Raw genomic sequence first — 25,773 nt, 5'->3', positions numbered from 1 at the left:
CTGTACAGGGCAAACCATTTTTACAAACTATACTGGCTACGTAGTGAGATTAAAAGATAGGTTCACAACTTTTCAAGTCTGTCTCAAAATTATAGTCAGGTGTCCATATGGACACTGAAAGAGAAATGTATTGGTCTTTGGATTTTGGACACCATCACTTACACAGCACATTAGGAACACATCTTTCCATTGCCAGTATAAACAGGAGGAATGATAACAGCAAGGAAAACACTTTTTAGTTTCCATTTGGACACCTGACTATATGAAAAATAGTGAATCTATCCTGTAAGCTGCTTTGTGTCTTCATTTCTTAGAGATTTATTAATCATGCCCACTTGCATTTTTACTTCTACTCAAGGAAGAACATATAGGTAAGAATATGAGTTTAGATTTCTTACTGTTTTAGTTCAATCTTAATCTGGTTGTGTAAATAACATACTTACTGTGACTTACATCCAAGTTTTAAAACATTTTTTAGATCTGGAAAGATTATAAGGAGAAACTATTAGTACAGTATGAGGTAGAAGGGAGGCTGACTTTCATCTAAGTTGTGAATGTGTGCGTCCACTCTGAGGGTGAAAAGGTTGACTGCATATTTTCATTCTCCACCTCTCATAGCCGAGCCCTGACCACAGGAGAAGTCCACTGAATGACACACTAACTAGTTCACCCAGGAAAGGAAACTCCCCGCCTTCCCAAAGGACGGCCGTTCAAAGTCCACTGAAGCAGCTGCTTGTTTGTGTGCATGCATTTCTAAGGAAAGAAGACGGAAAGAGAGGGGGCTGTGTCAATACACACACGAGCTGACTCCTTCAAGTGTACCGTCAAGCATCAAAGGCGAAGTTTCATACTGATACCCACAGCAGTTTGTTTTAATAAAAACAATCCCTCCTCTCTTCCTTTCTCACAGCAGATTCAGATTCACATTCAGAAACAGTTCAAAGAAGTGCTGAAATGCAAACTATAGATGAGTAGTTTTGTGGAGGGATGACATATTCATGAATGACGCATGTGGGAGGGACACACACACACACACACACACACACACACACACATGCACTCATTCACATCATCAACCTTACACTTGGACAAATAATTTAACGGATGACATGCACACCCACACAAAGTTGTAGAGGTGATGTAATAGCTTCCTGGATCTGCTGTTTTCCAGAGTGAATAAGTTGTTCAGGCCTCAGCCAACTGAAGGACAGTATACAGTATACAGTGGATACACCAAAAGACACACAAATCTATTTACACCACTCCCAATTCTTCCATCATACACCCAGTACTTGTGTTGTTGGATCCACCTCTGTTTGATTTTATGAATCACATGAAGTTTTGTTTCTCACAGTAATGCTGGCTGCACACTTAAACTAAAATGGACAGTGATGTATTTCATTTCAAATCAGCGCTTTATGCTTTTTTTTAACCAAAATATAATCTACATATACTGTATGCTGTTACATCTTGATGTCATATCTATGATCAAAGCACACCCACACAGGTGTTTTCACTTATTCTGGCTAATTAGTCTCCCGCTCAGGTAGAAGTTGAGCCGAGCAATACTTGAAAACAAAATATAAAAACATCAGGGGGGTTAGAGTAATGTCAGCCAAACACAGTCGTCACACCCACACAAAGTCCTCAGGAAGGGCCTTAAAGGTAACATGCACTGAGCTTTTCTGTCACTATTTTGCAGAAGATGTGGCTGTATCACAAGTAGCCACTGGATCAGATTAAATGAACTCTTAATAAATCTATGGTAGAAGCTCTGAAAGCATTAGCTTAGTTTGCACCGCAACAACAGCGCCCTCTTCCCAATTTGTCATGTTTTGCTATTTCTTGAAAAGTGAGGAGAAGTTGCCTGAAATGTTACGATTATTTTCAAAACCAAGAAACATCCAATTGTCTTTGGTTTCCCTTATGTATTTTTATGATAGGATTTCAAAATTAGTGCAATAGTTTGCTAATGTTAAAAACGCCTGGGTTCAAAATGTTCATAACATATTATGAGCAATTATCACATTAAAACTAGTAAACAATTACATAGTGTAACCAAAAGAGCTCAGAGTTAGGAATGCATTTTAATTTATGTTAACTTTGTGTTGAGATTGTTTCGTCAAATACAAAAATTATTTTTGTATAACTTCTACACGAGGATAAAGTTTAGTACAGATTAGTACAGATAAAAGTGTAAATTAAAGGCTCTGTATGAAACAAAATATCATTTTTTCAGGCACCACAACCGCATAGATTTGCAGTTCACTGTCAACTATAAAACATGATCTTTGACCTGATCTTATGTAATTAGCCAGTTAGACCAATAACAGGTGCTGTTGAACCTGCATCATGAGAAACTAGCTTGGCAGCTAATTTATGGCTACTTTGCTAAAATTTTAGTTTTTTGAAACTGTAACCACCTGCTTATCTTGCTCTGTACAACTTCATTATTGTTTACAGTACAGACTGTCCTTGGTATCAGCTCTCTACCACGTGAATTGGTATTGCTGCAACAAAAGCAGGGAAAGCACTGGGAGGTGAAGCAGAAAGAGTCCCCCGATCTACCTTTAGATTTCCTCAGACACCAAAACATTTTGGGGAATTAGATTAGATCTCTTATTCGGCTAATCTAGTTTATTATGAGTTTTCACTTTCCCTTTCCAGCTTACAGAGCTCCTCTTCTTTAACAAGGCCATGTAATAGTTCTTCCTTGCCCTCTTTTTTTAGGTCAAAAAGCTGCCTGAAAGATAGAACATAATCTTCCATATGTGACTCCCTCACTTCTAATATTCCCAGAAACAGTGAGTTGGCGCTTTTGCTCTAACCAGTGCCTCACAAGCAGTGGGACGACATCCATAAACAGCGGGGGCTAATCTTCTGGTTTCGTTCATGAATTCAAATTCTTTATGTGAATTTCAACAGAATATGATTCATTTTTAAAATTGTGAACAGATAGTACATAAATCACTGTGGAAGTACTTCTACGTATCTTTAATTGTGTTGCATTGAGGGAAAACAACCTGTTACTCACCAGCCTCAACTGGGAAAAGGACACAATGGCTTCAGTGAAGCCACATTGTTCATTTGCAGCGGAACTATTGCTGTACTGACACAGATAGTGGGTGTATTACCTGGAAATCAGAACCAATTTCAACATGACTGCACAAACAACCTCACAGTTGTGTCAGGGAAATATAACCTGGGTGGAGATTCAAAGGAGCCAGTGGTGAGTGTGTGTGTGTGTGTGTGTGTGTGTGTGTGTGCATGTGTGTGTGTGAACTGGAAGGCTAGCTGAACCACAGGATGGTATATCATTGTTACTCCTCCCTGCTGCAGCCAGTACTGCAGTCAAAATGTGTTATTTCCCTGAATATAGACACTGTGGCTAAAAATCCTTGAGAATGGTAACCTTTCTCTCTCCCTCCCTCGCTTTCCCCTCCTTTTTCGTGAGGCTGGCACAGAGCCGGACAGCAGCTCTGTCAGCCTTGATAGAATTACAGTTACAGAGAGCTCAGCAGCTGGCACCCGGGATGTGGGTGAGAAAATTAGGGACTCTCCAAGACTCCCTGGTGAGCAGGAAAGGGTATGATGAAGAGAATAATTAACCAGCCTCTCCTGGAGGTCTCTTCTTGCATTTCACTTTCACATTTAAACACATTGACAAAGAGTAAAATGTGTCCTTCTGAAATGCTAAGTACTGTAACAGGTGTCCATCCTACAAGTTCTCAGTAAAAGGAATGCAGAATTCTGGTGTATAAAGGGAGATTTTACTATTTTATAATTCTGTATTTTCTTTTAGCACTTTGTTAATATATTTGTATAAATAAGTACCATTACTAGCTTTCTTCTGAGTTTTCAATTGCTTGGTTTCATGGTTTTCATCTGTTTCTGTTCAGCTATCATGACGAGGATTCAGTTGTAATCATGTGACCCATGTATGGAATGTGCCCATTAGTTCGTGCTCCTGGTCTGACCCCTCTCCAGTCAATATTGTGATCAGACTGATCGGCTGATGTTGTCTGTTTGCAGCGTTCATTCAGTCTTTTGTTTCCTAGCTGTCGCATTTGGGGAGGTCTCATCTTTAGTGTCTACCAGTGGAGATCATAAAGTGTTGTCTATAGGTTTCTGATTCCTGGTGACCTTAAAACTCTGGTTTGATCTTCTGGTAGCCCAACCATGTAAGGGAGTCACACATTAGTGACTGGTGACAACTAAGCTAATTCTGTCCTCTGATTAAGGTGAGATGTATTTAGCTCTGGAAGACATGAGTGAGTGGACCTTGAGTAGAGTTAAACATCAGCACCATTGAGTTCTGTTAGTCAATTTACCAGATCCCAAAAAGAACTGAATTGTATGGAAGTTGTTTTTTTGTTGCTTACTGAAACCACTGAGAAATACTGACCAGAAACACATAGGTCACTGTGGTATTGGAGTGTCTGTTATGTGCTGATAGTCATGCTGGTGGTTGAATGAAGCATAGGTTTTTGATTGTGTGCGTGTATGCATTTAACCACATGGCCACCAATGGTCAATGTAAATGTCAGCATTGACATGGTTAGAACCACGGGGTTTCCTCGGTTATGTACAGGAGGGACCATGCGGATGTTTTTGGAAATTTAAGTGCATGCTATCATTCATCCATAAAACCACAAAGGAAATATTTGATCCAGTTTCTTCCCCTGAGAATTACATCTCTATTCAAATTTCTGAAAGTTATGTTGACAACCACAAAATAATGTTCTTCAAACACAAAAGTTATGAGTAAAACATTAACTATGTCATGTTTGTAGCCTTCACAGGAAAGTGATAAATATAGTGGGAAGTTGGTCAAGTGGCATGAATGTTTTTACAACAGTAAGCAGCAATGGTTTATGGGTATTGTGGTCTTAACATGGAACAACACTTGCACAAACCACTGGTAAGAAGGTGGGGGATTTTATCAAAGTGTCTCAGTTACTTTGTGTTACTGCTGCACTGTGGAAAATGTCAACTATTGTTCTGTGTCTTTGCAACTTCTGCTATAATTAACTTGTTTTTCATTAAGCATAATGAGCTCCATTAAGCTTGAATTCATGACTAAGGGGCAGTGCCCATTGGTATTACAGGGTGGCTGATATCATGGAAAATTACTCAATTCTATCTTTTCTGTCTTTTTAAGTTATTTGAAATTTTGAAATTAGCAGCTCAAGAGCTAGCGTGTTGAGGTAGAATCTGTTACTATGTTACTAAGTCTTTACAGCCCTCCAGAGGATTGAAGTTTATGTTAAGAATGGTCACTTTTGAAGACAATCTTTCTGTTATCGGAAAGTGGTTTGTGGTGGAAATTGTCTTAAAACACCACACACAAAGATGAAATAATACACAAAACACTAATAGGTTGAAGACCAGCATACACTCAAAGTGGCATCAACTCACCTCAACAAGCAAAGAACGAACCTAAACTATTATAGTTTCTGAAAGAACAAAGCAATGACCTGTGATCATTTAAAAATAATAATTTTGGTTCTTCCTATATACTGTCCCATGTCTCCAGCTGTAGCCATTACTCCCTAAGGAAATGTGCATTATTCATTAGGTGGTCTTCTGATTGGCTGGGGGCCACACCTCCAGCCAATTGAAATAGCTGCTCTTCTATAATATTGATTTCATGTGAATAGCTTGGGAATCTGAACTGTAGCATTTAGATTGATTTAGAGAAATCTAAATGTCTTTTGGTGAATAAAATGTCACAGATATGTTTAAAATAGATTCAGTATTTACAAAATAAGTTGAAAAGGCACATAATACCAGATCTTTATTTTTATTATTTATTATTTTTAATTATCAAACGTTAATGTTTTTCTTTTACATTTTAAAGTGAGTAATTATTTGGTCATGAAAGTCTAATAATAACATATCTTGTAGTAATTTGCACTATTGTTGTTAAATGTAATTGGAAAATGCATCCTTTTATCTTCAAGGCTTCTTTGCCAAAGCAGCACCTTGAAGTATTTTGTACATTTACTCCCCTTAATTATGTTTTTCTGTTGCCTCGTCTGTCTCCTCATCATTTTTCACTGAAGGTTAACAAATGTATTATTCATGACAAACAGATGCAAATTCCTTCCCCAGCAGTAGCCCCAATAGACAAACAAACAGTGCAGCCACGCGACATGTATCTTAAATGAGGTCTATGATTTTCGCTTTATAACAAACTACTCCCTGGTTGGTATCACTGCTGATTTTTCTTCCAAACCAAAAAACCCACATCATATGTGAAGGTTGTGCAATGGAAGTTGAATGGATGCAGCTTAACAGTTGTTGTCCTAATGTAACTTTCCTGGTTGCATGTAACAGCCTGTGGTCTGACTTCTATTTGAGTTACCCAGGACGGACAACACAACAGTAACAGTATCCAACTAGAAACACCCTGCAGATATTAATGAGATGACTAGCTGCCCTCATTGAACACACTACAAAACATGGCTGCAATGACCAGTTGCACACTCTTGAGCACACACACAGAAACATTATTTCCTCAACAAAGAAAATAACCTCCAGAGCAAAAGCAGAATATTACTTATCACTTTTGTTTTTTCTGTTGTTTGTCCAAAGGTGGCAAGCACACATTTCACAACAAAACTGCAACAAAACACAACACTTTGTTCCCCAGACACTGGGTGTTGCTCCCTTGATACAGCCTGGTGCTCCTTGGATGCAAGGTATTGCTCCTCAGACATAGCGCATTGTTTCTTGGACACAGCCTGTTGTTCCCTGACCACAGCCTGTTTCTCCCTGACCACAGCGCTTTGCTCTACAGACACAGCATGTTGCTTCCTGGACACAGGGTGTTGCTCCCTTGATACAGCCTGGTGCTCCCCGGACGCAATATTGCTCCCCGGACACAGCACATTGTTTCCTCGACACAGCCTGTTGCTCCCCGACCACAGTGCTTTTCTCCCCAGACACAGCGTGTTTCTTCCTGACCCTAGTGTGGTGTTTTGAAGCCACAGCTCATTGAGCCTATCAGTGTTTAGTGAACATGGTTTATAAAAAACAGTTTGCAGGTTGGGTGATGCAAATTTGTTCTCACCAGTCAGCAACCACAGTGCAACAGGAGCCTCTACATGTGTGTGAGCATATAGCAGGAGGCATGGGAGGAATCACCAGCAGTAGACTCACAAGAGTTCAAGATGGAAGTAGAAGTACAGAATGGTCTCGGTAAGTGTAATATTACTATACATTCTACATTTGTATTATACCTGGAGCCAATTTTAACCATTTTTGTTAGGTAGTTGAACTTTAACATTGATCACATGTTTTGTATGTTACATCTTAATCTTTAATGTAACTATTAACTGTAGGTGTCAGATACTTTTAGTGGAGTACCAAATATAATACTTAAATGCTTTAACCTTCACAGAAAATTAAACTAAAAAGTGTGCACATGTAGAAATAACATATGCTTCAACAATACATTTTTGGAAAATAAATATTAAAAAACAGATCAGCAGTTCATTGGGGATTCTGGACAATAGTCCAATTAAGGTTAAGTTCACACAATAACTGTCAGATTGTTTCCACTGTGACATTCAAAATAGTGAAGTGGTCACAATAGAAACAAGTGGGCTCAAACTAGACAATGTCATCACATGTTGAAACACTTCTATATTACTATCACCTGATAGCCAGAATCAAATTTCAGTTCTATGTTGGATTTCCACGTAGGAGACTATTTGACTAAATTATTACAAACACACAAAAAACAAACAAAAGCAGAACAGGAACTGTAAAGAAGTAAGGTTTCTCAAGCACTATTTTTAGACTTTATGTTGTGACAAAGAGAAGTAGGTCTGTCTGTGGCTTGTGATTCATTAATTGCAGTTGCCAAATTTAAATCACCATGATGTTATTGCTGATATGCAGAATTGACTTTAGCTGCTGTTTAATTTTAAACTCTAGATAGTCTCTCTTTAGACTCTTGTCTAGAGAATTTGAAAACAAAATCCTTTCAGTCAGTGTGTATGCACTGTCTGCGTATTAATGTTTGAACGTAGGTGTAGGAAGATTTAATCTGAAGGGGAAATACAGTTAACTAAATGCCAGATGTAGACACAGTATGAAAGGGGAATTCATTTAGCTGTTTTTCTAACTGAATCATTATGATTAGGAGAGAAAATACTACATCATTTACAATTGTGCAATTGTTAGACTCCCACGTACAGTAAATGTTTCAGAATATTTCAGTGCACACCATTTCAGATTCAGTCAGTCTGTGCACTTGTGTTGGCTGGTTAAGGTCAGTGAATGGGAATCCCCAGTGGGGTCCCGTCTCCCCTTTGACCCCTTCTTTGTCCTTCCATCAACTTATCCAGTTGCGCCAAAGAATGTGAGGCTGAAAGGGGAGTGTGGGAGTCACTTCAGAGAGAAAACCAGTGAGAGGAGTTGACTTTGAGTGGGGATTTGGAGAGAAAGGCAGGCAGGTGTTAGAGTGGGAGTGGTGGTTCAAAATTGGACATGAACTAGGTTAGTGTGTGTGTGATCGCAGAGTGATGAAACCAGACCAGCGTGAGGGAAAGCCCAGCCGACTGCTAACACAAACACACCAGGGGGAGAGGAGGAGAAAAAAGAGAGGGGGAGGATGTGGAGGTTAGTAAGGTGGGGGAGAATTGACAGAAGGAAGAGTGCTTTGTGTCAGCTTTACAAGGAAGACAGCTGTCATGAAGATGCTGATGTTGACCAGTATTGACAGGACAGAAGGACTGTTTACACCAGAGTCCATTACCAAGTTTACTTGGCGGAGAACAGATCCATATTTTGTCCGATCCTTCCTGCCACTGCAGCACGGAGAGCAGAGACTTGGCGAGGCATCTATGAGTGAAGGGCCTTGGAATCTGGATTTCAGAGATGTTTCACACACTTAGAAAACAGTGTGGTGTGTGTTTGCATCATTACCATAATTGAGAGTGACTGTTAAGAGGGCATGCATGGGGAGGTGTTGGCACTCCCCCTCCAAAAAATCCTGTTTGACAAATTATGTGAATGAATGAGAGGAGAGGCGTAGCTGGCTTGGCTCCAGCGCTCCTGAACGATGGATAAGGTCACAGAGTAGATAAGGGACTTGTGTGAGTGTGTGTGCTTGGTGTATTTCCTGCTGTGAATTGGTTGCAACTGCTGGCATTTTCACAATCACTGTTTAGGCAACGTGCCAAGCAAAACATTGTCTGTTTTATCTGGTAGACCTCTGCCTGAGACAAGCATCCGATCATGCCAAAGATGGTAGACTATTGTGTCTTTTGTCACAGCCCAGCTCTGTTTTCCCCCAGCTTAAAATGTTGAGTTGTTTAGAAAGTCTTTGGCTCCTGCTCAGTGGAGCAGCCGGCGGAGCGAGGTTACTCCATGTCATTGGAATCTGTGCACAATGGACCCAAAACCCTCCTCCCCCTTTAGCACCAGCTTGTGAACCCCTCTGCAAGAGCTCTGGTTTTACTGCCCCCCCAATCTGCCCCCGCACCCCCATCCTCCATCCACAGTTTGAGTCCCCCCAACACACATAGGAGCCCTCAGTGCTGTTAAATGGCTCCCTGAAGAAGCAATATAAACATCAGTGTTCAATTCAAGGCCATAGTTCAGCTGGAATGCACCCCACCACAACTGCTTGTAGTAAGCACTTCTTCCTCTCTCTCCTTATTTGTCTCTCTTCCCTCCCTCTTTAACTCTCTCTCTCTCTTTCTCTCTCTCTCTTTTTCTGATAGCCTAAATCCACGGACAGCGTCGTTGCCATGGCACCGCCTGTGAGTCAGTAGCCTACAGCGGTTAAAATACGCTCACTCTCCTGGTTTTACTGTGGGATGTTCAGTCACAATGCTGGAGCGCACCGGCTGAACGCAGCACTGGCAGCCATTGGTGTGCGCTGTAACTCCTAGCTCTGTCCCGGGATGAGACTTCAACTGTGAGACTGCGAGGTCCGTCGTGGAAGCAGACCCGGACACGTCGCACACCTGCGGCTGGATGGAAATAGATGGAGGGAGCCGGCAGCCGAGCTGTCGCCGCACTCGACCGATTACTTCACCTCCTCTCCTGGTCCACGGGGGAGCGCGCTTGTAAGCTGATTTGACCGGGGGATGTGAATACCTCTCCGGGATTAGAAGGTTATTGGGTGAACGACAATGCCCCGCGGCTCGGTCCGGCACTCCCGGCTATTGTTAGTGCGGCGGCAGACGCACGGTGCCCGGTCTCCCCCGGTTCCACGTCATCTCCAGTAGCTGCACAGCCTGCTCCTCTGCCTCCTCGCTCCGGTCGTCCTCCCGGTGAGGATAGGATAATATGACTTCCTGGCTCCGCACATACGTCCCTCTGTGTCTCCTGCTCGGCTTCTTAGGGGTCTACGCAGAACCGGGTGAGTGGAAGCTCATTAGGGCCAATTACATCATATCCAAGCAATTAGCCTACGTCTTGTATCATGTCAAATCATCACTGCGCAACATCAGCCCCCATCCCGCATCAGTGGCATCTGTACTCTCTGCAGGGGATCCACTGGTTTCCCAGATCTTTTTTCTAAGACACAAATCTTTTTGAAAATAGATTTATATATGATGACGCCTCTTTATGAGCATTTGATCCCTCAATCTCCACAAAACTGTCATTATCACATATTAGAGGAAGACTGAACATTTTAAAGCAGTCAGACATATCCTCACTTAAATGAGTGAAATAGATGCTTATTTTTAATGGGGGAACCTATAAAGCCTCCACCATGGCCCAGGGCCCCAGTCTGAGAGCCAGGAGAGCAGCCTACACTACACCAACTTCTACTTAAGCATTTATTGATCAGATATAATTAGAATTTAAATGTTTCACCTATTCAGGGCTTTGCCAGAGGCCAGGAGCGCTAATTGGGTCAGAGCAGCTTGTTAGTGGGCTGTTAGTGATGCTCAGACCTGCAGCCTTTCTCTGTCCTACATTTCTCTATCTCAGCTTACTGCAAGGGTTGTGGAAAATGAGATTTCAGCAAAATAAATCATCTCAATGAATCATTAATCCCACTAAAGCAAGCCTGAGGTCCAATTGTGCCATTTGTCACCTGGTAAAACCTTCAGTCTACATTCTTGCTGTATTATTATTTTTTGCTAACACTGTATAATACTGTCTTGCAAGAGTGATTTGCCACATCAGCTTCATTCTATTAAAAAGTTCATGCACTTGTAGCATTGACTGTTGATTGACTCATGATTGACTCATGATTACATATCGTTTGTGTGTATGGGTGTGGGAATGATCTATTGTGCAACTCCAATGACTGAAGCACCTGCTCCCACACTCCCAGCTGTTTTTCCACAACACAGCTGGCTGATGTGCACTGAATAGCTCCATATGAGAAGCTAAATGGTGCTTCGATCATTAAAAGTGAGCATGAGTTCTCCACATATCCACAGGGGATCGGCTGCATGACTAATGAGTGCTGACACACACTTTCTTTCATATGCTAATTGAAATAACAGATTATTTTGCCTCTTCCCCTCTCTTCTCGACAGGTGACAGTGCGTGTTGGTCTCCTAGTATCGCTTCTTGTGCTGAGTGCCTCAGACGTGGACCACAGTGTGCCTGGTGCTTCAAAGAGGTAGGACTGCGTATAAAAGTGTGTGTTTAACTGAGAGAGAGAAGCTTAAACAAAAAAGGGGAATGTGGCAAATATTCAAGAGCATTCCTCAGATGACATACACCAAAGCTTTGATGCCATCTACAGATGTGAATATAATGCAAATGTTTGCGCTCAGTGGCTTGCCCTATGACCTATTTGTGTGACTGCATGTGTGTGAATGTTTCCATGCGTGCGTTCTCATGCAGCAGACACAGAGACAGAGCCACTTTCTATCCATGTGTTTAGTCTAGACACATCACTGCAGTTCTGTGCATCCGCCTGCATGTTTGTCAGTGTCTGCTGTTCCTTTTTTGATGTCTGTCTGTCTCGTAAAGAGTCCTCCTGAAATTACTGAACAGAAGACAAAAGAACTACACCCACTCACACAAAACTGCACCGGTAGACCAGACTGTCAATATGTGTTTGTTTAAAGACTTCAGGTGGTTTCCCACCCTGTAAACCTTTACCTTATCTAACATCATTAAGTAGGGCTGGCTTCATTGGTGTGTGAAAGCATTAAAACTCTTTTAAACTCCTACATACACACACATACGCACACACACAGAAACACACAGAAAAACACACACACACACACACACAAACTCACAAGAGCCAAGATGGGAAAAGTACTTAAAACTGAACAGGTACAATACACACGCACGTTCACACAGCCGTTGATGTTCGGTGCCAGCTGAAGGAAAGAAAGTCCCGGGAAGTCTCCCTGAATCTTTCTGATATTCAGAGTTGTTAGAGGACAAATTATAGCCACAGAGGGGCAGCTATAAATAAACCAAATTCAGTTTAACTTTAAGGTTCATGCACCGGTCACATATTCAGTTTCAGCTTTTATTGTAGAGAGTTTGCTTTGCTTTCATTCAATTGCTGTTTTTGAAAGTAATTAAGGGTATTCATTCCCCATCTGCACAATCCTGCTGGTCATGTCGATTCTTCTATTTATAGTAAAATGACTCAAGCCATCATCTTCTGAATGAGCATGTTGTAAATATTCATCTAGTCTTCGATCTAGTGTTATGTTTCTGTATTTGTGTTTCTCACAGACTAAACTACCAAAGGTCACTAATCTGCTGAAAAGCTCCAGGGCATGACACTGATGTATTGTTAGGTTAGCTGGCTGTTAAGCAGTGGAGAGGTTAGCTACACAGCATAAAGATTCATTCAATGAGGTGTTGATTAAATTATATCCTAAATAAGAGAGAGCCCATCGACCAATTTAAGATCTATTATATCTATTTAAGATTTAACTTTAACTCTTTCTTCAGTGATCTGATGACTGAACACAAACAACATTTTCTTTCTGATATTTCAAACTAATAAGTAACTGAATCACATAATAAAACGTTAATGGTTCTCATGGCAGTGTAACAATGTAGAAAATCAATACAAACAACATCAAAATGTCAGAAATGAATAATGAAACCAAAGTGACTCATTTTGAAACCAGTTTCAATTTGCAATTGCTTTAAACCAAAGTGTTTTAAGCTAACAGGCTTATCACACTGAGTCCAAAGCTCACAGAGTAAAAGCAATAGGTACATTAATACATACATTAAAAACTGTACTCTGTAAATCTTTTACTCCACCCTGCTGCAGTGCTCCAAGTAGAAGTTAATCATTAGATAGAAGAGATCTGACAGAACAAACTACACATTTGTAATGATCATATATTTGGCAGCATCATAGCTTCTGTCTGTGAGGCACATGGGAAAGTCAACTTGACCCACTTGTTTGTGTCACTTCACTCATTCCTTACAAATCCGATTATTGTGATAACATCTTGAAACACAGCATAGTTGGATTATCTTTACAAATGTCTAGCAAGTTTATTCTTTTGTCTTTTTTCATTTTCTGTGTGCTTGTTTTTCTATTGTATAATTTCCTCACCGTAGATTTAAAAACTGAAATAATTAAAATATATTAAAAGAAAAGTACCTGATCTTGACCATGTGTGACCTCCAGGACTTTATGGATGGAGCGGGCCCGAGCCATCGCTGTGACCTGCCGGTGAACCTGCTCAGAAGAGGCTGTGGACCAGAGTTCATGGAGCAGTCGGAGATTAAAGTGGTCAACACCACCACCAGCAGCACACAAGTGTCCCCACAAGACATCAGCATCACCCTCAGACCCGGTACAGGCGCCTCAGGATTTGAACATACTTGTGTCTCAAGTAGGACTTGAAGTATAAAATGGTGGATCTCTGGTTTGCTTTAAGTTTCTTGAAGTTAGGTGTAGAGTTATCTGCTGTTATTTTATTATGTGTATGTGTGTGTGTGTATGTGTGTGTGGCTCCAGGTTCAGAGGCCAGCTTCAGAGTGGATGTGAAGCAACTGGAGCGTTATCCTGTGGATCTATATTATCTGGTGGATGTATCGGCATCTATGCAGGAAAACCTTGATCATGTAGGTGTTCATATGTGAGCTATGACCACCATTCAGTGAGTCAGTATAGAAGCATTACACTCCTTTTTCTTAAGGAGAGTGTAAGAATTCTGGAATCATTAGGGGTGTGACGATACACTCAGCTCACGAGGCGAGACACGATATTGGGTTCACGAGATCGAGACAAGACTAGATTTTAACTATATTTTTAAGAAAACTTCAATGAGGAAATACATGACTGTTCTTTTATTTGAAATTCACAAAATGGAAATTGAATTGAAATATTTTAACTAGGGCTGTCAAACGATTACATTTTTAATCGCGATTAATCGCAGAATTTCCATAGTTAATCGTGATTAATCGCGTTTTGAATTGCATGTTTAAAATCCTGCTATTTTACATTTCAAGGCAGTTTTAAGCCCATAATGTAAAGCATTTCTTACCAGAGTGTCTTAACTGGTAATCAATCACGGCTCTGCTGCGACTCCCACAATCCAAAATGGTACTTTCGTGGAGCTGGCTGCACCTGGGTGTTTAGCGTGGAGGTGCTAACTCAAACTCCACGTACTCCGGTGGTAGTTAAACTCCGTTTGACACAGGTTGCATTTTACTTTTGACTTGTCAACTGAACCGTCTGGAAGTTTTTTAAAGTTAAACAAGCCGTTCAAAAGTCCAGTAGCTCTCTTACTTTCCATCAGCGCGGTAGGTTTACTGTAGGAGGCCACTTCAAAGCATAGCGCTACAGCTAGAGGAGCCGTCTACGGGTGAGTAGAAGGGACAAAAAGGCTTGCAAAATTAAAATGCGATTAAAAAAAATGAACGCGTTATGGATTGCATTAATCTAATTGCGATTAACGCGTTAACGCTGACAGCCCTAATTTTAACTTATCATCTTGTCATGAATCACTTTAGTTCTTCTTTCTAAATATATAATTATCATATGCAGTATGCAGCACATATAGATATATATTTTATAGATGGATACTTTTGGTATTTATGGAAATAACAACCATAAATACAAAAGTTAGATACGATCACAAATACCAAAAAGTAAATTATAGAGTAGAAAAAAATCTAATATATAAATATAAATTGAATAAAGTATCCATTTATCAACAGTGTAGTGTGACTCATTTTACTTTTTGCATCATTAGGCTTCCACAGCTGCGCTAGATTCCCTCGTTCCTCATACTTCAGGCTCTCAGTGTAGAGACCTGAGGTCAACTTACCACTGAGATCTTCTCAACAGGTAGAAGCTGTAACAAGGTTAAAGATCCACAAGTGATATTATAAAAAGAAGACATGAAGTGCGAATGAGCGATAGAAAACCGATCGTCTTTTTCTTTGTGCGCCCCCTGTTCACGAGACTAACTTCTTTCTCACGATATGTCGTGACACGAGATCTTGTCACATGCCTGGGAATCATCACAACTTTTTTATACAAATTCTCACACTGTTTTGATCATGGTCGGAAAAAAATAAGACCTAAGAACGCAGCTAACAGTTTGGTATTAAATCATTTAGGCTTTTTATATGGCTACTGTGTTTACATTTGGGATGATAAACAAGCAAGAAACGTACTCATATTTGGCTTCTCCAACCTGTGTCCATCTTCTGCTTGCTACAGCTGAAGACGGTGGGTGTAGCTCTGTCTCTTCGTATGATGGAGCACTCTTCAGACCTTTGGCTGGGTTTTGGCTCATTTGTGGACAAACCTGTATCCCCTTACATCAATGTCCATCCCTCCAAGATCAACAACCCCTGCAGGTAAGGCACACCATTTTAACAGCTGGATTATTGAACTAGTCTTACCAAGCAATGTTCATCATCCTTATGTAGCTCATTTCGTGAATTTTCTTGCAATCAATATCATGTATTTTTTATCACCATTGGAGTTTACATTTTTATATTCCTGAAATAACATGACTAATGTGTAATTTGACTGATTATTCATTTACAGCCATGCTTGCTCTGGCTCTGTGGCTGTAGGCTACTTGGATGCAGCAATGCTTTGAGTTAAAACAGTTACAATGCAAAGTAATAAAATACAAAGTACAGCTGAGCCTGATGGGAATCCCATTACAATATATTCTAGCTATAGATTTGCAGGTATTTGGTCATACTGTGCAAAGAAAGGTATTCACCTGATGTTGGCACTAGAAGAAAAGTTGGAGGAACACCAAAGTTATTACAATTCATCCTGAGGGAAGCATGAATGCTTTCACCAAATTTAATGGCAGTCCTTCAAATGGTTGTTTTCATTCAAAATCACAAATGTCAACCTTATGATGGTGCTAGAGGAAAAATCAGAGGATCATCAAAGTCTTTAGGATATGTCTACTGGGGATCATGAACATATGTATAAAATATTGTGCCAATCCATTGAATAATTAGACAAATCTGGCGCCCCACAGACAGACAGTACAACAGCCACACTGCCAACTTGGCTAAAAAGATCCAAGCAAACTGCTCCCAATAATTGTTTTCAATTGTAGTGTGAGTCAAGCAAAGACTCATTGTTATGATAATGAGCTGTGCAGGGAGACCGAAACAACAAGCTTTCAAGATTTGTTCATTTTGGTTGTTGTTCTGGAGCTCTGCATTCTTCAATGTTGCAATTAAAAATGTTTTTGGCACATCTCTGCCTTTCACCAGTGACTTTGAAATCCGCTGTCGTCCAGCCCACGGCTTCCATCACGTCTTAAGTATGACAGGGAATATGAGTGAGTTCACACGTGTCATCAAACGCCAGAGGATCTCCGGTAACATGGACACACCTGAGGGAGGACTGGACGCTATGCTGCAAGCTGCTGTCTGCCAGGTGTGTGTGTATAATGAGAGAATGGGTTATAAAAACATTTTGAGATCGATTTTTAGTTGCTTTGTTTTCAGGGCATACACGCTTTATAAGTAAGGGCTTATTTGTAATGTCCTTCTTGAATAGCTCTGAAATGTGTGAGAACCCTAATATGGTGAGAAGTCTGCATAGCGGTGAAAGAAGCATTTATTCTGGGAGAATGGTGGCATTCTGACTCAGCACTGGATAGCACCACTGGAATCCCACTAAGTAATGACAGCACTAATCGGGAATGACAGACACAGACACATACACACCCACACATGCACACACGCAGATTCACAATTGCTTATACTATGGCTGCAGGAGGGCTTTGAGTCAGACCATGCTGGGGGCCCTGAGTAAGTAGGCTGCAGGGAAACACCACAGTAGTCATGAGTCTAGAAATAGATTCCTGATTATGTCATGCCTATGTTATAAGATCAGTGGGTTTTCTTAAATACACACATGTGTAGAAAGACCCACACAGAACCCTTTTTCTCACACTGCCTATGACGAGTCACAGACATAAAGACGGGGTCTCTGTGACTGCTGCTTTTCCATGGGAACTAATATGGTTCAGATGAGGAAAATGTTTTGAATTTGGAGTATCTTACCACACATGCAAACATTTAAAATATAAATTATGCACATATTTTCCACAGAACTCTTCGTGTGTGTGCTGTGGCAAGTGATATGAAGTAATAGTAATGATGTAATTTGTAAAATATTCTGTGACTTTAGGTAATTGCTGTAGAAAATGGATGCTTCCATGTGTGGGGTACCAGACTGAAGCATCATCTATGAGGGGCATGAGGGACTTCATCTCATGAATTTGGTGTTTGATAGTTTTATATTAGTTTTATTTATTTAAATGTTTGTTCTTAGGCTGCTCTCAGGTTGTCTTTAAGGAGGTTCGCTTAGGCCATTTCTGCGTGCATGCTTTTATGATTCTTTTGGCAGTAAATGAATTTGGCATAATTTAAAAATCATTCCCTATCTTGGCCAGGACCATGTGAAAAAAGGTTAAATAGTGTTTAAATAAATTAACAAAATAAGGTAAATGACAGTTATGTCTGATAAGGTGTACTTTGTTTTGTCCTGTAGATTTGTGATGGTTGTATGGTTCAGATCAAAGCCAGTTTTTTAAATTACCAGTAAACATAACATTTGGATGACATTTTGAGTCTTCTCTGTCTCTCTGTCAGAGAGAGGTGGGTTGGAGGCCAGAATCCAAACGTCTGCTGCTCCTGATGACCGACCAGCCGTCCCACCTGGCCCTGGACAGCCGCCTGGCAGGAATCGTCACGCCAAATGACGGCCTGTGTCACATGGAGAACAATGTCTACACAGCGAGCACCAGGATGGTGAGATAGCAGATCCTGCAGGCTCACAGGAGCTACACTGAGGATTTATTATAGAGTGTGACATATTAACTAATTAAAACCCACATGGTCACATGCCTACATGGACTGTGTACACTATTGTTGTTGTCTTGTGAAAAGCGTGTTTCTCTGAAAAACTGTTAATTTAGTGTGTGTCTGTCTCAGGACCATCCCAGTGTGGGCCAGTTGTCTGATAAGCTGCTGGACAGCCATATCTACTCTATCTTTGCAGTGGAGAAGCAACAGTACCAGTGGTATGAGGTAATCTCTCCTACACACGTGCATAAATCAACACTTGCCTATGCTGTCATACATAGTTTTCACAGGTAGGGAGACTTCTTTTTAGCCAGAAATGTTCAACATGGGATCAGCAAACGCTTGCCCTGTTCATGAGTTCTTAAGCAATGCTGTGAATCCCTAATAGCTGCTGAGGAACAGCATCAGTGAGAGCTCCAGAGCTGAACTCAACTCTCGCCTCTCTTCTTTATCAAATTTGTTGCTATTGAAATGGTATTGATATGCCAGATTTGTGACACTAGTGATTTTCTTTCTCCTCATCTACCTTTCCTTCTCTAGGAGTTAGTGCGTTTGCTGCCTGGCTCCTACCTGGGAAAGATAGGCTACTTCCAGGCCCCAAACCTCATAGAGCTGGTGGTGGATGCATACAAGGTACAGAGCACTCACCTACTCCCTCTGCAACTAGAGAGAATGACTTCTCTCTCATTTTTAAATTTCCTGTCCCATCCTCCCTCTGTGTATTATTCATCCTTTAGACCACAAACAAAGAGCAGGGATAGGTGAAAGGTTGGGCAGAAAAGTGCAGCAGCACAGCATGACCTGCATCCACAAGCCCACGCAGTCCCAGTTCAAAAGAGTTGATGCGTTAGTCTGTTCATCTGCTGAGGGAACATGAAACTTTTATTTTGGCTTTGTTTACTTTAAAATATGCAAACTCAGTAATAGCACAATCTTGTTCACAGACCAGGCTTGGGAATACGTGATACTGAAGTATATACTCTGCTTATAAGTACGGAGGAAAACTAAAATTGCATGAAATTAAGTTTGTTTTTGGTTACTGAAGGCCTAATGAAACAGAAAAACGTAGATGAGAACAAGAGGTTAAGGAGGGGTTAAGGCCTTCTGTGTGCATGTGTGTGTGTGTGTGAGAGTGACTAGGGGTTTGTTCAGTTGGCAGCAGTCTAGGCTATAATCTTGCCTCAGGCACAGCGATCCATTGTTTGCTACGAGAATCTGCCGAATCCACAGTTACCCAGAACTGTGCACAGCCCCACATACACACACACACACACACACACACACACACACACACACACACACACACACACACACGCAAGCAGCAGAGCCCAAACAGAAGCTGGCATTATAATAGCTATCAGATCCCCACGGAAACCATGTGTCCTAATCATGGACGAATACAAAGATGCTATTTTTGGCCCCACCTCCTTTTTCTCATAAGCCCCCTCGTATTTCAGAATGAAAGGACGACAATGAGTTCTTTCTGAGGACATGTGACAACTTTAATTAATCACGGTTCTCCCTTTCTGTCTCTCGTTCTCCCTCTTGCTTCATTACTTTTCACTCTCTCAAATGATGATCATTAAAATTTTAAATCGTCACTGTTCATTCTTCAGACTTTTATCTTTTCATACAGTCCCCTCAAATTTAATACTTTAAAGAATTTCTCAATTTCAGGTAGTAAACTTAATGTTGCTTTTTCATTCTTTCTCACCATCTCTGCGCCCAGAGGTTGTTGTCGGAGGTGGCGGTGTCAGTGTCAGTTGAGGAAAAGGCAGCCAGCAGGTACTGGGTGTCTGTGTCTCCCATCTGTCCTGACGGGTCCACTGCTAGGGACCAGAGCTGCTTGGGGGTACAGATCAACCAGACGGTAAACACACCTTCAGTACACAAAAACACTGGAGTACACACACATAGCCGATACAGTGAAACAGCTAAATGTCAGTCATAAAGATCTTTGAATTAAGCTCCCAGAAATGTCATTTATTGGTTGTATTGGATTAGTTTGACAAATTCAAACACGCTGACAAACACATCACTGAGAGCTTTACGTGACAGAAAAGATTTGGTAAATAATCCAAGTTGAGCGGATTAGGGGCTGTATTTAACAGGAAAATATTTCCATGTGATTCCATGACCTTATCGTCCAAAAATCCTTTCTTTGCCTATGAGAGGCTTTTATGCATGCAAATAAGACATTTGTTTTTTTCCAATAGTCCATTGAACTTGTAGTGCTTTCATACCTGCTTCACAAAGCCGCTTAAGAAAAGGCACAATACTCACTTGAAGATTTTAGTGCTGCTGAGAGTTTGCACTACACAGATTTTCTGACTTTGTTATAATGATTAAACAGAAGGCTAAGTGTTACAAAAATGTTTAGTTATAACAACCAAAGAGATATTTTGGTAGCCATGAAAACATTTCCTTTCTGCACACTCCCTGCCTATGAGACCCTTCTCCTCTTTAACCTTCCAGGCCTCTTAACTTTGTTGACCAAGATGCTTAGTCACTGCTCTATAATTACTCTATTGTGCAAAGAGAGTAAAGCTCAGCCTTTTAATCCATTGGTGGATTAAAGTGAATTACGGAAAGTACACACACAGTTAACAGAATCATGATAAAAATCAAGTGAAATGCCTGACTGTATGCATTCTCCTTTCCACATCAATGGAAAGGAGAATGGTCCAAATTTGTTAAGTACTCAGTTCCTGGTTAAAAGCAATTTCAGTCTTATCATAGATTGTTATAATTATGCGATGAGTGGGAGCTCATTATAGGTTATATTTAATAGCATTTTGAACTGACTGCTGCTAAATTACGTGTTTTTTTAACCTCTCTCAACCTACTTGAAGATATGTCACCCTCCTTTCTAACAGCTACCACAACTGAGCTTTTAAGCGTACAGTGTTTTTTACCCACATTATAATGTACTGTATGTCATTAAATACAACATATCTGCCTTCTCAAAAACCACTAAAACATCACTTAGTTGCTGTTAACTTATTTGTCTTCTTGTTCAGGTTTCTTTCAATATCACCATCGGCCTGCGATCTTGTCCGGATGATGGTGAAGATGAAGACATAACAGTGACGATTCGCCCTGTGGGTTACAACGAATCCACCATTGTTAGGGTTCACGCTAAATGTCACTGTAGTTGTGGACCAACAGGACTCTGCCGTGATGGCAACCAGTCACCATGCAGCGGGACTGAAGATGGCACCAATTTGGAGCAGAGGCCAGATCGGGGATTTCTTAAAGACTCAAGCAGAGATTCAAACTGGAATTGCAGAGCAGATGGGTCTGATGTGGACTGTAGTGGTCGGGGATTGTGTGAATGTGGGAGGTGTGTGTGTGAGCAGAGCAGACTCGGGACAGTGTATGGGAAACACTGCGAGTTAGATGACTTTTCCTGCCCTTATGAAGGTGGACTGCTGTGCGGAGGTAAGGAGGAGAATAACATGGGCACACTGAAAACTGAAAAAAACACTTTTCATCATATAAATTAAAGTCAGAGAGAATTAAAAAGAGATTAAAATGGTAATAATATGAGTGCTTTTCATGCACAAACTCACTTTTTCATCCTGTTTCTGCCTGTCTTTCACAGGACGGGGTATGTGTGTGTCAGGTGAATGCGTGTGTGAGGACAGCTGGACAGGTGATAGCTGCAGTTGTCCCATCTCCACAGCAACATGCCAGTCGCCTAATGGCCTGCTGTGCGGTGGGCAGGGCAGGTGTGTGTGTGGAAAATGTGTGTGTGATGACAGCCAATACTCTGGAAACTTCTGTGAGAGATGCCCTGCTTGCCAAACCACCTGCCAGTCATCCTGGTACTTTTAATTTTACACAAAGCATGATGGAAACTATTTTTACCTTTTAATACTGACGCAATTATACAGTTATATGTAATTTGTTCCATCTATCTCTCTCACTCAGGAAATGTGTAAAGTGCCACCTGTCTCATGGTCTCACGCAACAAGAGGCGGGCCACTGCAATGACACTTGTGCTTCATTGGTGGGCTATACGGATGATGTATCAGGTACATCTGGTTTGGCCAATAGAATTTTTGTCTGTGCACAATTTCACACCGTTGTTGTTCAGAGAGAAGCTGCTAATATATAAGAACTATGATGTGTTTTGTAAATTTAATTGAAAGCTTGGGCTCCATTTGAGCTTCCTCTTTGTAAAAAAGGTACAGCTTGTTTTTAATATTTGATGAGAACATAAAAGTGCATGAATTGATCTTTTTGGTAAATTGGGAGCAGCAGATCAAGCCAAAGATGAGATCTGACAAAGTATCACTTCATTAAGTTGTTATGGTAAATATAGAAATGATCAAATAGTTTACCCATTTACACATCTAGCAGATACAGAGCAACTTAAGCATTCATTCACATTTGTGTCCATCTGATTTATGTAAGTCACGTTACATAATCTGACTCTTTAGCTGCTTAATGCCTCGCAATGTTCACCAGATATGTACAAACTATGTCTGTCTGGTGTTTAAAGTCAATAAAGTCAAAAACACAGCAACTCTCTAGTAATATTACTGTGATTGATTCTTTGGTTTTCAGTAATCCTACAGATTTAAAGTTCAACATGTTTGGACTGAACATCAGCTCTCTCTTATTTTAGGTCAAGTGGGAGAGATGTGGATTCAGTGTATGTACATCAGTAATGACAACTGTCGCTACCGGTTTCAAACGAGCTCAGAGTCTGGACTGAACCAGCTTCACATTAGCACAAGACCAGGTATAATGCCAATAAGCACACACACACACACACACACACACACACACACACACACACACACACACACACACACACACACACACTCACACTCACACTTGCTTCATTCCAGGTCACTTCCGTTGCTACCATTGCTGGACTACTGCACCCTGGTGTATTTGAGTCAGCAAGCCTGCTGTCAGTGTGTTACAGCTGTATTTTACATTTCCCCTCAGTTCTGTTCCCCAATCCCTTCCTTGATTTTCACAGTCATGCACACACACACACACACACACACACACACACACACAACTGTACATACACGTACACAACTTGAAACACACTAGTCCACACATGCCTTGGGATACACACACACACACACACACGTATTATTGCACATCCAAGTGTTACAGTTCATCCCCGCCTTACCAATTTTTGGAACAGCACTGCTCATTGTGCGTCCTCTGCCCCCCATCACCCCTCATCCCTTCACCCCCCACCCGTACACCCAACGGGACACTCTCTTCCTGCTCACACCCACTCCTCCCGGGTGCAGCAGGAGCCAGGTCTCCATGGTAACCATGTTACAAAATGTCAGAGCACTCTTTGGGCTCTTTGTATTGAGCGATGAGCCCGTCATCCACACATGCTCCCCAGCAGATACACAGCTAACTAACTATTCAGTACAGCACCACTGGCACAGCTGCCCCTGAGTGAGCTGTGTGCGTGTTCTCTTTAGTGGTGGAAAGAATCTAAGTACATCTACTCAAGTACTATACATAAGTAGAATTTAAAGGTACTTGCACTTCTATTTTATGCAGCTTAATATTTCAGGAGCTAGAGAAAGGTGGTGCTCACAAGTATAGAAGTATAAATGTGTGTTTGTTTATCTTTTGTGTGGATGTGGTCACGAAGAATCTCTGCACCTGCATTTCTTTTTTTGACTGCATATTTTAGTGTGTATTTGTGTGTACATGTGTATGTGCGTTGGTGTTTGTTTAAATTCCACATGACTGCAGTGCTTACTTTCCTCAACTTTTTTTCTCACCACAGGGAAATGCAAAGAGCCCCCACAGTGAAATGTGTGTTTGTGTTTATGTGTGTGTCCACAGAGTGCACCAGCAACAGCCGGCTGGTAGGAACCTTCCTGAGTGTGTGCGCGCTGACAGTACTGTGTGGGCTGGTGGTGGTGGCTGTGTCCAGACTAGTGCTGCAGAAGAGAGGCTGGTCACCAGGGGACGCCATTGAGGATGCAGACTATCACTGCACTGTCAAGGTCTGCTCACAAAGGTTCACACAAAGCTGGATGTGGTCATAATCAGCACCACAGGGCTTTAATTTAGCAGAGCTGAGGCATCTTTGGAGCTCTCAGGGGCATTAAGGCACCCCGTAATTCTTTTATTTTTGTTCATGCACGCTGTCTGCTAAAACCAGGAGTGTGAAATTTGAGTCTGCCGTCAGTAGTACAGCTGTATTTTACATTTCCTCTCAACTCCCAGCTCACCATCTACAGCGTCCAAATTTGTGACCTTACAGTGATATACAGCACCACTGAGAAGAAAAAAGGGATGGAGGTTTTAACAAGGGGTGGGGGATTTCTGGGGATGTGTTTGCATACATTGGTTTAGACTGCTACTTTACATTAGATTAATCTCAATATCATATTACACACTCTAAAAAGTCATGCATCTATTTAGGTTCAATTTAAATTCTTGAAAGGGGCACAATTCCTTGCTAGTTGTGCAGATGTAAAATTATACTCTCAGGAGAGCTTTACAAGTGCTGTAAAGCTGTGCATACTTCCACAATGATTACATAATGTGACAAATGGTTTCTCTCTATTTAAAGCGATGTTTCGGCATAATTTTGACCTAGTGTCATATGCACCATGACGTCTAGCTAAACACCCCCTCACCCTTTCTTTTAATTTGGTCGCAAATTGGTGGAGTTAGAGCCATCGGCCGAATTGCTTAGTACAGGCTCCAATGGAAGCAAAAGTGTAACAGGTAGTCTCGTAAATGACCCCACTAATAATGCCTGGATTGTTATCAAACTTCTACAGTAGTACAAGATTTTGACAATGTTTAAAGCTTTAGCAGTAGCAGCAGAGTAAAAGCCATCAGGTAAGTGTTATTTTAATAAACTCCTGGTGTACTTACAAACTTTTCAATGCATCAATATATGAGTTAAGACCCTATTGTACTACTGTAGACGTTTAATATTTATGAAATCCACTGAAAATGAGCTGCTAATATTAAAGTTGCACTCCACTGATTTCACATGTTAATGTAAATGTCACAGGAGTTCTACACAGTCTGTAAAAACATTGGCAAGTCCTCTCTGGGGGAGCTTTTGTAAGTCTTACAAAATTACTCAAGTGGCAGTACTTGAGCTACATATTTTCAGCAGAAGATTGTATGGACATACTCTTAATTCTTTCCACTGCACAGTATTTATAGCCTTCACATGACCAATGTCCACCACCACTGCATCAATTTTGACCTTGTGATTTCCCCCATTATAGAAATGCAACTTTGAATCAAGCATCATGTTTTGGTTTAAATCTGTCTGTATATATTCATGGATAAACACGTGTTCATGCATGTGGGTGTGACTGACTGCATATTTCTGTCACCCATCAGGACCTGTCATACATTCCTACAACCAATGAGAAGACAGTTACCTACAGGAGGGACCATCCACCTGAGCGGCCCGTGGAGATGCACATCCAAGTTTCCAAGGTGCCCCTCGGCGACCCCTGGCATTGTTAG

The 25,773-nt window shown here is 41.1% G+C and overlaps 1 protein-coding gene and 1 pseudogene across 1 annotated transcript; one reads left to right on the top strand and one right to left on the bottom strand.

Moving 5' to 3' along the window:
- Window positions 1-10,238, bottom strand: part of LOC128373913 (4-galactosyl-N-acetylglucosaminide 3-alpha-L-fucosyltransferase 9-like) — a 23,723-nt pseudogene extending 13,485 nt beyond the window's left edge.
- itgb8 (integrin, beta 8) lies at window positions 10,239-25,773 on the top strand. Its single transcript, XM_053334107.1, has 16 exons — window positions 10,239-10,381; window positions 11,517-11,602; window positions 13,601-13,769; window positions 13,934-14,040; window positions 15,647-15,786; window positions 16,675-16,840; window positions 18,064-18,222; window positions 18,406-18,501; window positions 18,817-18,909; window positions 20,006-20,146; window positions 21,297-21,717; window positions 21,881-22,103; window positions 22,210-22,313; window positions 22,910-23,026; window positions 24,115-24,278; window positions 25,645-25,773. The coding sequence occupies exons 1-16, from the start codon at window positions 10,309-10,311 to the stop codon at window positions 25,771-25,773; spliced, it is 2,388 nt and encodes a 795-aa protein (XP_053190082.1). The 5' UTR covers window positions 10,239-10,308.

This window comes from Scomber japonicus, chromosome 15 (assembly GCF_027409825.1).
Source record: "Scomber japonicus isolate fScoJap1 chromosome 15, fScoJap1.pri, whole genome shotgun sequence".
Taxonomy (NCBI): domain Eukaryota; kingdom Metazoa; phylum Chordata; class Actinopteri; order Scombriformes; family Scombridae; genus Scomber; species Scomber japonicus.
Note: the sequence above shows the minus strand (reverse complement) of the source record. Positions and strands in the feature narration are given on the sequence as shown.